The sequence below is a fragment of the Xyrauchen texanus genome, chromosome 41 (assembly GCF_025860055.1).
Source record: "Xyrauchen texanus isolate HMW12.3.18 chromosome 41, RBS_HiC_50CHRs, whole genome shotgun sequence".
Taxonomy (NCBI): domain Eukaryota; kingdom Metazoa; phylum Chordata; class Actinopteri; order Cypriniformes; family Catostomidae; genus Xyrauchen; species Xyrauchen texanus.
Window position 1 is genome coordinate 17,514,873 of NC_068316.1, and position 16,760 is coordinate 17,531,632.

At 39.5% G+C, this 16,760-nt stretch overlaps 1 protein-coding gene across 2 annotated transcripts in view; it reads left to right on the top strand.

The window, feature by feature from the left end:
• cntnap2a (contactin associated protein 2a) overlaps nt 1-16,760 on the top strand; it is a 521,370-nt gene that overhangs the window by 433,495 nt on the left and 71,115 nt on the right. For both annotated transcript variants that reach the window (XM_052113320.1, XM_052113321.1), the window contains one exon: nt 13,362-13,532. In XM_052113320.1, the coding sequence (XP_051969280.1) occupies nt 13,362-13,532 (171 nt within the window). The remainder of the gene's footprint in view (nt 1-13,361; nt 13,533-16,760) is intronic.

The following is a 16,760-nucleotide window of genomic DNA, read 5'->3' on the forward strand; positions in this document are numbered from 1 at the left end:
TCTGCTTACGTTTAATATATTTGCATTCTGATATATACATGCGTGGATATGCGATTGATGTTAACAGATTATACGTCTTTTCGAAGGTCTAAGTGTTCGATGTTGGTATTCGATCTCTGTTGCATGATAGCAATCCTCCAGAAATGTTTATTTGTGCCGGAAGTGCTAATGACAACATGCAATATCAAAAACGGGACTTCATACCTTATTAGGAAATCGCGATCGCCAGATGGATCCAGTTCAGCCTGTTTGGGTCAATTATCCATGACAGAGTTCATTCTATAACGTCCAGTAGCACTTTTGTACGTAATTATAAATCTTGATATGTTCTCCATTGTTTACATGAGATCTCACCTGGAAGAATTACACTTCATCGTCGTTCTGCGATAGACTATGCAATTGGAGCAGCATTCCTGTTGTAAAACTGTAGAGCATCTTATATATGAAGTCTTCTAAACAGAATGAGCCCATCTCAAAGTCCAAAACATTATTTTTATTTCTTTTTCTTTAAAAATGACAACATATATTAATTCTGAAACTTGGGAAATGAAGCCCAAAGTGTCTTCTTTCAAAAGACACTACAACTATGTCCATACTCCAAGGGGGCCAGTAGATACAGCCATTTAAGTTGGGTATGTCATTTGCATGGTTTGTGCTCAAGAAGGAGGGCGTAGATCAAGGGGGGAAACTGTGATGCCATGCTCCCTCGGAGATAGGAGTAGGGCATAGGGATGATGAATTGGATTGGAACGCACCCGTGTGATTTGGGCGAAGGCGACCGACAAAAATGGGGGAATCTTACTGAATGAAGTAATGAGAGCCTGTACGATAAGTGTACATCTGTACATGATGATATGCCTGAATAATTATCTTAATTCCCCAATGGGGAACGCTCAGGCATGCAGACTGTGAATGACAAGTGAATGAACCTTGACCATGTTGCCCTCATGAAATTACGCGATTGCCTGCCATACTATGAAAGTGAATGCGCTGTTGACGTGAAATACTGGCTTTTGATATTGATGCGAATGCGTTATGATGAACAGGCAACGTTGCAACATTGGTAGCATGGCAACGGAAAGTCTAGACCCATGACTAGATCTGAATGCATTTGATGGATATGAAAATGACTTAGCTTATTTCTGAAGGAAGCCGGCTGCTGCCTGAGCTGATGATTTTGCAGGATTAGTGGGGTGCACGCTGAATGAGATATGGGTGAATATCCGGGTTTGCTGGTTGTTTACTCCCCGTGGGTTTGATGTTGGCAGAAGTTGAGATGAAGTGACGACGTTGTTGGAAAGGGAAGGCGGGCTTCCAGAGATGTTCTGTGCACTGGTTATCTTGTGGCCTGGAGATGTTGAAACGCGTCTAGTTGCAGTGTTAGCACACGGAAACAGCAATGTGATAGATTGTGAGCGGACTTATAAAGTAATGGCTTGCATGCGATTGGCTTGGAATTACCCAGCTAATGATGTGATGATGTACAGGTGCTAGTCTTCCCGCTAGAACTACGCTGCGCTTCCATTTCCAGCACCTCTACTGTCAGCACTGGTGCCCCCCAGGGATGTGTGCTCTCCCCACTACTCTTCTCCCTCTACACCAATAACTGCACCACCAAGGACCCCTCTGTCAAGCTCCTGAAGTTTGCAGACAACACTACTGTCATCAGCCTCTTCCGAAATGATGATGAGTCTGCATACAGAAAGGAGGTTGAACGGCTGGCTCACTGGTGCAGTCATAACAACCTGGAGCTGAACACGCTCAAAACGGTGGAGATGAATGTGGACTTTAGGAGGAACACCCCAACCATTCTAAACAGCACTGTGGCAGCAGTGGAGTCATTCAGGTTCCTGGGCACTACCATATCACAGGACCTGAAGTGGGGGAGACACATTGACTCCATTGTGAAAAAGGCCCATCAGAGGTTTTACTTCCTTCGCCAGCTGAGGAAGATCAACCTACCACAGGTACTGTTAATACAGTTCTACTCAGCAGTCATTGAGTCCGTCCTCTGCACTTCAATAACTATGCACTATAATAAGTCTGGTTTGGTGCAGCTACGAAATCAGACATCAGAAGACTTCAAAGGACAGTTTGGACTGCTGAGCAGATTATTGGTTGCCCCCTGCCCCCCTTCAAGAACTATAGACTTCCAGAGTGAGGAAAAAGGCTGTAAAAATCACTCTGGGTCCCACTCACCCAGCCCATTACCTTTTTGAACCATTGCCTTCTGGCCAACGCTTCATAGCTCTGAGCACCAGAACCGTCAGGCACAGGAACAGTTTTTTTTCCCTCAGCCTAGCCATCTCATAAACAGTTAAAGCCGCCCTATTGAGCAATAATTATGTGCTATACAAAGTTTGAGTCTATTTATATTATCTAACATATCCTCTTCTGCCATTACATACAAAGAAAAAAAAACTTTTTGCACTGTACATAACATACTGTATTTTTGTACTTTATATAACGGATTTGTTTTAGATCTGCACTACATATGTGTGTATATGTATGAAGGTGTGTGACAGTGTGTCTGTGTGTATGTACGTATATGTATAATTATATATATTTATTTTATTTTTTATTATCTACTGTATGTCTTGCTGCTGTTTTTGTATTGTTTTTTGTATTGTTGTGCACTGGAAGCTTCTGTCACCAAGACAAATTCCTTGTATGCGTAAGCATACTTGGCAATAAAGCTCATTCTGATTCTGATTCTGATTCTGAATTTGCTCATGTGGAACTGTTTTTTGGGGTACTGTGAGAGATGATTGCATAATTCAAATTTTATTTCTAATGATTTCCATTTTATCAGTTAAGATATTCATGAATTCATTACTATTGTGCTGCGGCGAAATATCTGGTTCAGTCGAGGCTTTATTCCTAACCAATTTAGTCACAGTACTGAATAAACACCTTGGATTGTTGTGGTTATGTTCTATGAGTTTGCTAAAATATGCTGTCCTGGCAGCTTTTAGTGCCTGTCTGTAGCTACAGACAATATCCTTCCATGCACCGCAATATACCTCAATTTTTTTTCTATTTACTATTCTTCCACCTGTGCTCCATGTGATCATTGCACCATGGTGCAGGCTTTTTCCTTTAATTTTCTTTAATCGAAGGGGGGTGCTAAAGACTGTATTTATATTTTCTGTTATTCCATCAAGTTCTTCTAGACTTTTTGGCTTACTGATTATATGAGATAAATCTGGAAGATTATTAGTGAAGCTATCTTTAGTAGTCGAAAGAATAGTTCTACCTCAGTGATAGCATGGTGTAGTTTGAGTAACATTTGCTGATCGCAGCATACAAGAGACGAGGTAATGATCTGAGATGTCATCGCTCTGCAGCAGAATTTCTATAGTATCAACATCAGATCCACATGACAGAATTAATTCTAGCATATGCTTATGGTGATGAGTTGGTCCTGTCACATTTTATCTGACTCTAAGAGAGTTGAGAATATTGATAAATGCTAATCCCAACATGTCATTTTCATTATCTATTTGAATGTTGAAGTCACCAACAATTAAAGCTCTATCCACAGTGACTACTAGACATGATGTGAAATTTGCAAATTCACCAAGAAAAAATTAGAATATGGCCCAGGTGATCTACAGGATATACTGTATCAGGGGACAAAAGAAAACAGAGGTTTTTATTAAGCATTGTACAAAAGACTTAAACTTATATCCTGTCCTCTGAGTAACACCAAATACTTCACTGTAAATTGCAGCTACACCTCCTCCTCGACCCTTCAGACAAGGCCCATGTTTATAACAATAACCTAGGGGAGTAGATGCATTTAAATTAATATATCCATCTGGTTTAAGCCAGGTTTCTGTCAAACAGAGTGCATCCATACAATGATCTGTAATAATTTATTTTGCAATTAGTGCTTTGGATGAAAGCAATCTAATGTTAAAAAGCCCTACCTTTATATGATGATTATCTCCAAAAAAAAATTAAGTTTTACATGAATAATTTTTTTTCTAAACGATTTAGTGAGGGGTTTGTGTTTGGTAGTTTGGGGAACAAACACAGTCTCTATGTGATATCTAGGTGATTCAGTCTCTATGTGATTCAGTTTATGTGACCTGTGTGACGTCTCAAGGCAGTTTGTAGATGTTTGGATTAGCCAGTTTATCTGCTTACTGACCTGGGCCCCCATAGTTAGTCAAATACTATCAATATTAAGACTATGAGCCAAATTACTAGAGAGGAGAGCAGCACCTTCCCTGGAGGGATGGGGTCCATCTCTCTTTAGCAGGTCAGGTCTACGACAAAAACTCTTCCAGTTATCTATAAATCCGATGATATTCTCCGGACACTACTCAGACATCCAGCCATTCAGTGACACTAATCTACTATAAACATCGTCACCATGACAAGCAGGGAGGTGGCCAGAGCGTATTACAATGTCTGACAAAGTTTTTGCAATTTTACACACATCTTTAACATTATCTTTAGTGATCTCCGACTGGCAATGATAGACATCATTAGTGCCGACATGAATAACAATTTTTTAAAATCTATCTATCTATAGCATTAGCCAGCACAATTTCATCTGATGTTAGATGTCTGAGCCCCCGAAATGCATTTAACAATAGTGGCTGGAGTCTCTGTTTCCACGTTCCTTACAATAGAATCTCCTATAACAGTGGTGCTTGACATAATTCTCAGATGGTCCATCACAGATTGGGGAGAATCGATTGGAAACCCTAACAGGAACGGGAGAGTGGTGTTGCTTTGCTGAGTGAGTATGCCGCCGATACATCACCCAAATGCCCTGCTGCGGGGGCTCTACAGTCAAAACCAAAGTGTGTGTGTGTTGCTCGCTGTTCTACCCACATCCGAAAGGTATCTTGTGGCTTCTTTTTCTCACTGACATCCACTAGCATTCGGATGTGTGTCTCTAACTCATTAATCTTCTCCATCAGCCTGACTAATTCTTTATATTTATCATATTTAAATCCCTCACTACTGATGGAAGATGCTATAGTAAACATGTAGCATGTAATGCAGGAAGCAAAAACGTGAGCGGATGCCATGACTTACCGCAATTGTTTGTTGTTGTTGTTATGGTTGTTTTGGAGCGGTGAGGATTTGAGATCAATGTGAATCACTCGCAATTGTTTGTTGTTGTTGTGGGGGTTCCTGAGATTGATGCAATAACCTGTGAAAAACACAGAGAAGAAAATTAATGCACACAGTCGAAATGTGAGATGTAGACAAACGGAAAAAAAGAAAAGAAAACATGTGCACGCATTAATATACACGCAGTTGAAACTGTAGAAATGCTGGGAAAAAAATCAAGCACACAGAAAAATGGCAAAGGATAAAACGATGAACATAGAGGAATATGCAATGCTAAGCAGGCTAGTTACAAACAAACAGACTCATGGAGCGTGACAGCAGCAACTGGTACTGGAAAAGTCAGCAGGCTTTCCTGCCGAAATAGAGCTGTATATATATATATATATATATATATATATATCAGAATGTCCATAGTTTACACACTGTTGTGTATTAATAAATGAACACAAACAATACAATCAACAGATTTTTTTGATCATGAACAGGTAGTTTTGAGTAAAAACTGAACTTCAGACTTCACAACACAACAATTTACCAAACGTAACAACAAAATCAACAATAAAAATGATGTGAAAAACTTGCAAACAGTAAAACCATGCAAGCTCATTAATATTCAAGCCCAGTGCATGTTGGGAAAACCAGCTACAAAAAGTTTAGTAAAATAATTTAAAAAACTAATTTAATTTAGCTGTGAAATTTACTCAAATTAGCAAATAAATACAACAAGGTTTTCTTCTTTGGGATTGATACATGATGAGACATTGTAAAGATAACAAAAAATCATAATTTATATTTAATGCTTATCCAGAGCATTCATTTTAAAATGTTTGAATTAAGTAAAAATTTAGAATTTACTAAAGATTTTCAAGTCCACACTTAAATGAACTTTATCAGTGTAGAAAGTACTTTATCTTTTCTTCTTTATTTACTTCACCGCAAAATCACTTTTATCAGTTTAGTCGATGTGACTTGTCCATCATATTCCAAGTATTCTGAGTGTACATGATAATTTTGACGTCTGTTGCACATCCATGAGCGTTATGAGATATGTTTTTTCACAGTGGCTTGTATGTTCATATGAGAAATTGCATTGTTTAACACTAAAAACAATGCAGGTTCTTGCATGAACAGGCAAACTATTCCTTTAAAGCTGAAGTGTGTAGCTTTTATTTATTAAAATACTTTCTTGTATCCCAACTTTTAGGTAAATTTTCTCGAAAACTATTAACATTGTGTCTCTGTGACTATAGAAATTCCTCTGTTTGCATTGAATTATCTGTCCATACAAAACAATAACATTGACTCAACCAGTGGCGTGAGCTGGGGGGTGGGACTAACTGTTTGTTTGATCAATTACAGACAAGGGGGGGATATTCAGAAAGCTGTTAGAAAACTTTTAGTTTTGCCATTCTGTTGGACAAGAATGACACACTTCAGCTTAAGCACCAATCCACCAGAAACCCTTTATTTTTGTTTATGCCATGTGCTACTGCCCTTACCTGATTGGCTGCCGACCACCATTTTTCACCTCTCAAAATAATGGAGCATTTCTCAACTTTTTACCACTTGCTCTCATAAGTAAATTGTTCAGTGCCCTGTAAATTGAAGCTCACACATGCCCGTACATTCAACATACTGGGGGGAGTGATTCAATTTTCAGTAACACATATTGGTTTCAGCAGCAGAAGTCTTTCTGACTGATGAATTAAAAGAACAGGCTCATAAGAGTCATTTGTTTGTGAATCGGACATCAGGTAATTTTCGGCCAGCATAAAATGTTTATTTTAGAGCCAAAAAACAACCCCTGAACTGAGCTGACAGTTGTGTATGTAATAGCGTTTACCGTAATTTCCAGACTATTGCGCGCACCTGAATACAAGCCGCACCCACTGATTTTTAAATAAAATATTATTTTGAACATAAATAAGCCGCACCTGTCTATAAGCCGCAGGTGCCTACAGGTACATTGAAACAAATGAACTTTACTCAGGCTTTAACGAAACATGGTGTGGCAGTGGGGGCGTGGTCAAGCGCCCGTCCGGGATTGAAAAGGGGTAAGGGCGCTTACACCTGAGCTAAATTATGTCTAACACCGGTGTCTAATTTCAGTAAGCATGGGGAGAGCGGCATAAAAAGGCAGCAGCCACAGAGCTGAGAGAGTGACACACGTCAGTCTAGTGTTGGCGCATAGAAGAATTGAGAAACTTTATAAAATTGATTGTAAACATTGCTGTGGCCATTAAAAGCCTTACCTGGAACGTCAAGTGCCCTGCTGAAAACTGTCACACTGGTGCCCGTGTGACAGTTTTCCCAAGAAGGACACGTGAAGCAGGGCACTTGAAATTAGACACAGGTGTTAGACATAATTTAGCGCAGGTGTAAGCGCCCTTACAGCTTTTCTCTCCCGGACGGGTGCTTGACCACGCCCCCGCTGCCACACACGGCTTGTAATAAAACATTTGCAGTAAACAGTAGCCTACCAAGAAAGTCATTGGTCACTATCTTCCTCGTCCTGTGCACTGAAACCACTGAAGTCATCTCCTTCAGTGTCGGAGTTGAATAGCCTCAGATTTAGTTGAGTCAATTCCTCACGCTGCTGTTTCCAACGTCTTATCATCGACTCATTAAGACCAAGCTCCCGTGCAGCAGCTCTATTTCCTTTTCCAACAGCCAGATCAATCGCCTTCAACTTGAAAGCAGCATCATATGCGTTTCTCCATGTCTTTGCCATGGTGAAAGTGACAAAATTACTACCGTAATCAGAATGATGGGAAGTTTGAGCGTGCTCGATTTAATCTAAACAGTAAACAAAAAAAGTTGTTTTGACCTTAACCCGTTCGGCAATCTCATTGGTCTAATGAAAGCTTCACGCCGCCAAAAAACTGAGCACGTATTGTATTTGTTTTTTTATAAAATTTGAAAGCGGGAAAAATCCATATATTAGCCGCGTCATTGTATAAGCCGCGAGGTTCAAGCGTGGGAAAAAAGTTGCGTCTTATAGTCCGGAAATTACGGTACTCCATGTGCCCCATGGGACCAGAACCCATGTCTCGTGCATTGCTCGCATTATAGGGAAATGTGTTCAAGCTTAGATTGATGTAAAAATGTCTTATTGATGTGCAATAAATTACCCGCTTGTCAATTATTTAACTCAAATTTAACTTCATAACACAAAGTTAAAGCTGCTGTAAGCGTTTTCAGCTGTTTAGCCAACTTTGACCACTTGCCCTCTCCAAAACCTCACCCTCCAAAGACTTGTCAACCAACCTGAACATGAATAATTATGCATAGATGGAGCTTTTCTGGTTAGCTCATTTTCTGATTGTGTGAAAAAGCACAGGCTGACCCCCTGACTCTCTTCTGTATATAAACACCAGAAATATAAAGGGTAGTATGGTAGTAGGTGGGGGGCCGGAGTTGTCCTGCACCAGCTGAGTAATTGGCATAAAAATAAGTGGGAATGCTAATAAATAGCTCTCTCCAGGTATTGGGCAAGTTTGATTTTTAGTGATATCTGACTGTCAGAGAGTAGGGGCATGTTATCTGCATGGTATTCAAGAAAATTGTTCCTTTGAAGATACACATTTACAAAAGAGTTTTTATTTACTAAAAAATTACAAATTCATACATTCAAATGTTACATAACATTTTTTTTTTTTTTTTTTTTGTCCTTAGATGACACCATCCTCTAATATCTATTCCTCCTGTTGTCACATTGTTCTTCTCCATCATGTTCAGTTTTTCTCCCACCTGAGCTATTTAATCCCCTCTCTTGCTCTATGCAGTTATGTTTTATAACATTATAGCAGAGAAAGAATCAGCATTACTTAGCCCCGTGATTTAAAGCATAAGAGTCGCAGAAGTCTAGAAATATATCTGATCTCTCTCTGCCGCATGACTGATTATTAATGGATTTCTGTCTGTATCTGTGAGTGTGTGAGTGCATATGCAAAGTATACCTATCATTCAGTGTTTGTGTTGATATGCGAATGCTTTAGCATTTAACTGAATATATGACTCAACCCCATACTTAAAAGATTAGCATAGGCCAGCATGAATTTTCATGCTGGTTCAGGCTGGTTTATTCTGATTGGTTTAGGCTGGTCTAGCTGGTCTAACTGGTTGGCCATCAAGTCTTCCAGTCTGAACAGTTCAAAAGTGCCCAAAACCTCTCTAAAACCACCAAAAATAGAGCAACCTAACTTGCCTGGCCATGCTGGGAGACAAAATAACCATCTTTTCAGCAGGGAACAAAATGGTAAATGGTCTATACTTATATATCGCTTTTTTAACCTTTTCGGTTTTCAAAGCACTTTACACTGTGACTCATTCACCCATTCACACACACACTCACACACCAATGACTGCAGAGCTCCTATGCAAGGCACTACCCTGCTATTGGGAGCAACTTGGGGTTCAGTGTCTTGCCAAGGAGACTTCGGCATGTGGAGTCATGTGGTCCAGGAATCGTGTGATTAGGGGCCAACCTGCTCTACCACCAGAGCCACAGTCACCCCTACAAAGTAGTGTCATTTTGGTAGTGTATCTGAAACTAATTTTATTTACAAGTCGTATGAGGAGATACAGTATTTCAACAGAATGCCAAACAAGGATGGGCCACATGTTGCTTTTATTTTCTGTCTCCCACACACACACACACACACACACACCTACACACAAACACCAGCCACAGGATGTCCAATAACTGACCACAGAAAATCCCTGGAGATAGTCTGAGCTAAACTTAAGCTTACCCCAAACGTACATTTGATTTAGAGTGATCTCTCACTTTATCCCTCGGCTCAACGATCACCCAAAATAACCCCCTAACCAGAAAACTGTACCACTCATCATGTTGGAGAGACATGACACTTTATTTGTGTTTCTTCCACTCAGCTAAGCGGGGATTCAGTGCACCTCTATTACAAGGTGGGTGGGGGTCAATCCCTGAATGCTATTGGAGAGAGATGATGGCAAGCTGGCTTTGAAATGACTCCAATCTCCATTCCCCTCCATTCCAGCAGATATACCTATATTCCACCTATACATACAGTACACACACAACACTTATTTTACAGTAATGGTACTGTAGGAACTAGCTAAAGCTCGTAATGGTACATTTCCACTTAGATTTTAGAGAAGGGTTGACATCTTTGATTGAATTGTTGTTTTCCTCTTGTTTGTGACTTTTGTGTGATTTCTGATGATGCAGGTCATTTCACCAATGTTTTTTGTCTACGCACAGCCTGAAGAGCAGACTAGTGTGCAGAATACAGAATAACCCTTCTAAAAATACTAGCATTGCTGGTCAGCAGAATATGTTGTGTTTTGGATGCTGGTCCCTAGTAAAGGATGCTAGCATGCTATCTTAAAGGGATTGTATCTTACAGGTGAAACTCGAAAAATTAGAATATTGTGCAAAAGTTCATTAATTTCAGTAATTCAACTCAAAAGGTGAAACTAATATATTATATAGACTCATTACAAGCAAAGTAAGATATTTCAAGCCTTTATTTGATATAATTTTGATGATTATGGCTTACAGCTTATGAAAACCCCAAATTCAGAATCTCAGAAAATTAGAATATTACATGAAATCAATAAAAAAAGGATTTTAAATACAGAAATGTCGGCCCTCTGAAAAGTATAATCATGCATATGTACTCAGTACTTGGTTTGGGCCCCTTTTGCATTAATTACTGCCTCAATGCGGCGTGGCATGGATGCTATCAGCCTGTGGCACTGCTGAGGTGTTATGGAAGACCAAGATGCTTCAATAGCGGCCTTCAGCTCTTCTGCATTGTTTGGTCTCATGTCTCTCATCTTTCTCTTGGCAATGCCCCATAGATTCTCTATGGGGTTCAGGTCAGGCGAGTTTTCTGGCAAATCAAGCACAGTAATACCATGGTCATTGAACCAGGTTTTGGTACTTTTGGCAGTGTGGGCAGGTGCCAAGTCCTGCTGGAAAATGAAGTCAGCATCTCCATAAAGCTTGTCTGCTGAAGGAAGCATGAAGAGCTCTAAAATGTCCCGGTAGACGGCTGCGTTGACTCTGGACTTAATAAAGCACAGTGGACCAACACCAGCCGATGACATGGCTCCCCAAACCAACACAGACTGTGGAAACTTCACACTGGACTTCAAGCATCTTGGATTGTGTGCCTCTCCATTCTTCCTCCAGACTCTGGGACCTTGGTTTCCAAATGAGATGCAAAATTTGCTCTCATCAGAAAAGAGGACTTTGGACCACTGAGCAACAGACCAGTTCTTTTTTCTTTTAGCCCAGGTAAGACGTTTGACATTTGAAGCCCATGTCCAGGACCCGTCTGTGTGTGGTGGCTCTTGATGCAGTAACTCCAGCCTCAGTCCACTCCTTGTGAAGCTCCCCACACATTTGAATGGCCTTTTCCTGACAATCCTCTCCAGGCTACGGTCATCCCTGCTGCTTGTGCACCTTTTTCTTCCACACTTTTCCCTTCCACTTAACTTTCTATTAATGTGCTTTGATACAGCACTTTGAGAACATCCAACTTCTTTTGCAATTACCTTTTGAGGATTTCCCTCCTTGTGGAGGGTTTCAATGATGGTTTTCTGCACAACTGTCAGGTCAGCAGTCTTCCCCATGATTGTGAATTCAACTGAACCAGACTGAGAGACCATTTAAAGGCTCAGGAACCCTTTGCAGGTGTTTAGCTGATTAGAGTGTGACACTTTGAGCCTACAATACTGAACCTTTTCACAATATTCTAATATTCTGAGATTCTGAATTTGGGGTTTTCATAAGCTGTAAGCCATAATCATCAAAATTATATCAAATAAAGGCTTGAAATATCTTACTTTGCTTGTAATGAGTCTACATAATATATTAGTTTCACCTTTTAAGTTGAATTACTGAAATTAATGAACTTTTGCACGATATTCTAATTTTTCGAGTTTCACCTGTATGTCGTTCCAAACCTGTATGGCTTTCTTTCTTCCATAGAACAGGAGGAGAAATGTTTAAGAATGTTGACACTGCTCTTTCTTATGAAAGTGAAAGTTGACATTTTACCTAACATCCTCTCTTATTCTCCAAAAAAAAAAAAACGTGTTTTTGTTTGGAACATCATGAGGGTTAATAATGACAGAATTTTCACATTTTCTATTTCTAACCTTAAAGAAATAGTTATAACAAACATGAAAATGTATTTACTCACACTCATGCTATCCCAGATTTGTTTGATTTTATTTATTCTGCAGAACAAAAGAATTAAGATTTTTAGAAGAATATCTCAGCTCTGTAGGTCCATACAATGCAAGTGAATGGTGACCAGACATTTAAAGCTACAAAAAGTCCATATAAAAGTAATCCATAAGATTCCAGTGGTTATTCCATATCTTCAGAAGCAATATGATAGGTGTGGGTGAGAAACAGATCAATATTTAAGTCCTTTTTTTTATTTTTATTATTACTTTAAATTGGCTCGGGATAGGGAAGTTTGGGGCCCCCTGCTGGAGCAGCTGCCCCCGCGACCCGACTTCGGATAAGCGGTTGAAGATGGATGGATGGATGGATTACTTTAAATTCTCCTCCCTGCCCAGTAGGTGTCAATATGCACAAATAATGTGAAAACAAAACATGTGAAATTGGAAAGTGATAGTAAAAATGACTTCAATATCTATCAGTTTCTCACACACACACCTATCATATCATTGTTGAAGATATGGATTTAAACACTGGATTCTTATAGATTACCTTTATGTGGCCTTTATGTGATTTTTGGAGCTTCAAAAGGCTGGTCACCATTCACTTGCATTGAATTGACCTTCAGAGCTGAAATATTCTTCTAAAAATCTTTGTTTGTGTTCTGCAGAAAAAGAAAGTCATACACATCTGGGACGGTATTAGGGTGAGTAAATGATGAGAGAACTTTCATTTTTGGGTGAACTGTCCCTTTAAATTACCTTAACTAGATAGATTTATTTGGTCATCCAGCTTAACCAGAAAAACCATGCTAGTCAAACTGCTTCACCGACTAGGCATTGTAGGTCCACCAACTTAACCAGCACCAAACCAGCATAAACCAGCCTGGACATGCATGGGAATTCATGCCTGTCTAAGATGGTCTTTTAAGCAGGGACGACAGATAATAAGTGATTTTGTGTTAGATAAAGCTTTGCTTCTGTGAAGTTCATGAAGATTTAATGTGGTTAAGGGGACATTGACTGAAGACTTTTGTAACAGAATTTAAACATAACTTTGACCTGGTCTTCTGGTCTGTTTGCAGGTAGCTACTGGAATGCAGCATCCTTCAATACACCCTCTTCATATCTGCACTTCTCCACTTTTCAAGGAGAAACAAGTGCTGACATCTCCTTTTACTTCAAGACCTCTGCTCCCTACGGCGTCTTCCTAGAAAACCTTGGGAACACAGATTTCATCCGTTTAGAGCTGAAATGTAAGAGCCTGTTTCCTTCTCACTTTGTTTCTCCCTCTGTCTATATGTTTCACATTCTTTCCTTGAGCCTTCTCTCCTACTTTTGTTCAGAATCCCATGGTTATACACTTACTGCAGTAGACTGATAAGTTTGAAAAGAGGAAGTGCTGAGCGGACACTTCCTATGCTGCCAGGATCACATCAGAAAGGCTCTTTCCTTATCATTTCTTCCTGGTAGACTCCTGTGCCCAGCTTCTATTCTCTATTTTGAGTCTGTATTTGTTGCACTGATTACAATGCATTTGCCTGAAATCTTCTACCATTGTTCTCTCTTGAATATAAATGGAGGCTCTAGGAGAAGAAAGACACCGCAGACTTTAAACAGACTCTGTAATTGCTTATAATTCAATTCAATTAATTATCACATACTTGTTTCTCAAAAATGGCCAATTTATGGATGAAGCCGCATAACTGATCAGTTGAATAGTTAGATGGGATTTTTAAAGAGCCTCCGCACAGACCTACACAAAACAAAATAAGAAGAACATGGAAAGAAGAGAGAAATCTCTTTCACACAGATCACGTTTTCAAGCCAATCCAGCTTTTCCTTTACACTGTTTATCAAACAATTGGCAATCCAAAATGCAGAAATATAACATTATGGATAAATTCCATGTTTCATCCAGTGTTTTACGTTTCTTGAAGTGGCTCAGTGTTGTCGAGCAATTTGTTTCCTTTGTAGTGTATTACTCAACTGTTGTGTAATCTTCGAATTTGTATGTGGTTATTCTCCCATTTCTGCATCAGTCTATTTCCTTTATTCTTTTTTCTTTTTGGACTGAAGGCCAACAAGTCTAAAGGAGAAAAGGACATATTCAGACATAACCAATAGATTTTATTTATACATGTCTAATTCCTCTACCGCATGAAACTAAATAAATGAAACTAAGGACTCAAAATGGTCATTTGTTCTTAAAAGGAAAGAGATTTTTCATTGTATCTGTGGTTCTCAAGTTAATCTCAAATGGTTAATTCACTCAAAGTGAAAATGCAACCATTTACTCATTTAGATTATCTGTGAATAACATCTTAAACTTTTCTTGTGTTGTTTGTCACTTATGGCATTTGAAAGTGTCTATCTCTATTCCTTTTTATTGTATGGAAAAGAGCACCCTGGAAAAGGGTTCACATTCCACTGAAGAAAGAAAGCCGTATAGGTTTGGAACCACATGAGGATGACTACATGATAACATATTTTAATATATGTGTGAACTATTCCTTCAGATTAAAATGTACCCATGTTTCAAACATTTTCTCTCATGAAAATTATTATCTGTGCTGCAGGATTTTTCCCCCTTAGCTCTTACACCCTCACCCTTGCTCACAAGCATATGCATACACACACTTCTGAGCCAGCAGTGCATTCTCTAGCCAGCTGTATCTCCCCAGGCAGTGGTGTATATCTCTAAAGGGCTCTGAAGAAGCACGCAGAGGGAAGGAAAGCAGCTTAGTGGCTCCATTTGTCAAAACAGAACCTCCTGCAGCCTCCCTGTCCTCAGCTCAGGGGCATGAGGGCACAGAATGCCAGGGTTGTGGGGATGTAATATCCCATTCTCTCTCTTTTACAAATATGCAACAGTTAGTTCTGGTCCTCTAACCTGATTAGACAAGCGATGTTCCAAGATTTAAAATAACTGCACTGGGAAGCTTCACTGTTTGTATTCCAGACAGGCTGCCAGTCTGTGCTCTGCTTGGCAGCACACAACGATTGATCCTGTTTTGACTTCATTTGGAACTATTTTCATTAACAAAGCAAAAACAGACATAATAACTGGCCATATTATTTCTAAAATGTAAGTTAGTCGTTATTTACTTAATGTTAATAGGACTGCTCTATATAAGAAATATTACACACAATCATTTTGTTGTCCTCAGTTTTACCTCATAATTCACTGAATCCACACAAAACCCATTATTTTTACATCCTACTGTTTTACCCTTTTTTGGACTGAGAGGAGAAGCAATCTTGTTCTTTTCTCTCCTATTTTAACTGAAAATAGAATAAAAATATTCAGGTGAGCCTGAGCAGAGAGAACAGGTACTCGCTTAGTGCATTCTCAGAGGCTTGTGACAGCAAAGCATCAATCATTTGTTGGAGGGGTGCAGGGAAGGATGGCAAACTGGGCATTACGCATACAGCACATGTAAAAGTCTGCATGAAGATGACAGCACTTCCAGTTGGGAGTGTTTTTGCTGCTAGCAGGGCATGGATGCATACAAAGTGGCCCTGAATGAGTCTGGCACGATAAGAATGTGAGGGGAAAAGAAAAGAATTTGTGATCATTAATGCACACATTGCCTAGAAGTGCCAAAGTCCTCCAGAGAGCAAAGGTTATTGCATCAGAGAAAGACAGGAAGGGTCTCAGCATGACAGATGTGCCGTTGTTTCATATTCAGCATTCCCTCAAGGGTTATGCCCAGCTATAGTCTCTGCTTATAAGCAAGAGGGCAACGCATCTTGTTTGTCAGTTGTTTTCCATTGATAGCAATTTGATTAAATAAAGAGCAAATGGAGGCTTTTGGTGAAGTCTCTTGCTTTTCAGATTTTTCTCCTGTGAAAAACAAAAACAGTCATTTTGTGTGTCTTCAAGAGGGTTTCACAGGAGATCTTAAAAATTTCACAAATTGTGTTAGAATTTGCCAAGATACAAAAATAAAAAGGTATATAATCTATATATCTAAATTAAGGTATATATATATAGGTGAGTGTATATATATATATATATATATATATATATATATATATACACTCACCTAAAGGATTATTAGGAACACCATACTAATACTGTGTTTGACCCCTTTCGCCTTCAGAACTGCCTTAATTCTACGTGGCACTGATTCAACAAGGTGCTGAAAGCTTTCTTTAGAAATGTTGGCCCATATTGATAGGATAGCATCTTGCAGTTGATGGAGATTTGTGGGATGCACATCCAGGGCACGAAGCTCCCGTTCCACCACATCCCAAAGATGCTCTATTGGGTTGAGATCTGGTGACTGTGGGGACCATTTTAGTACAGTGAACTCATTGTCATGTTCAAGAAACCAATTTGAAATGATTCGAGCTTTGTGACATGGTGCATTATCCTGCTGGAAGTAGCCATCAGAGGATGGGTACATGGTGGCCATAAAGGGATGGACATGGTCAGAAACAATGCTCAGGTAGGCCGTGGCATTTAAACGATGCCCAAT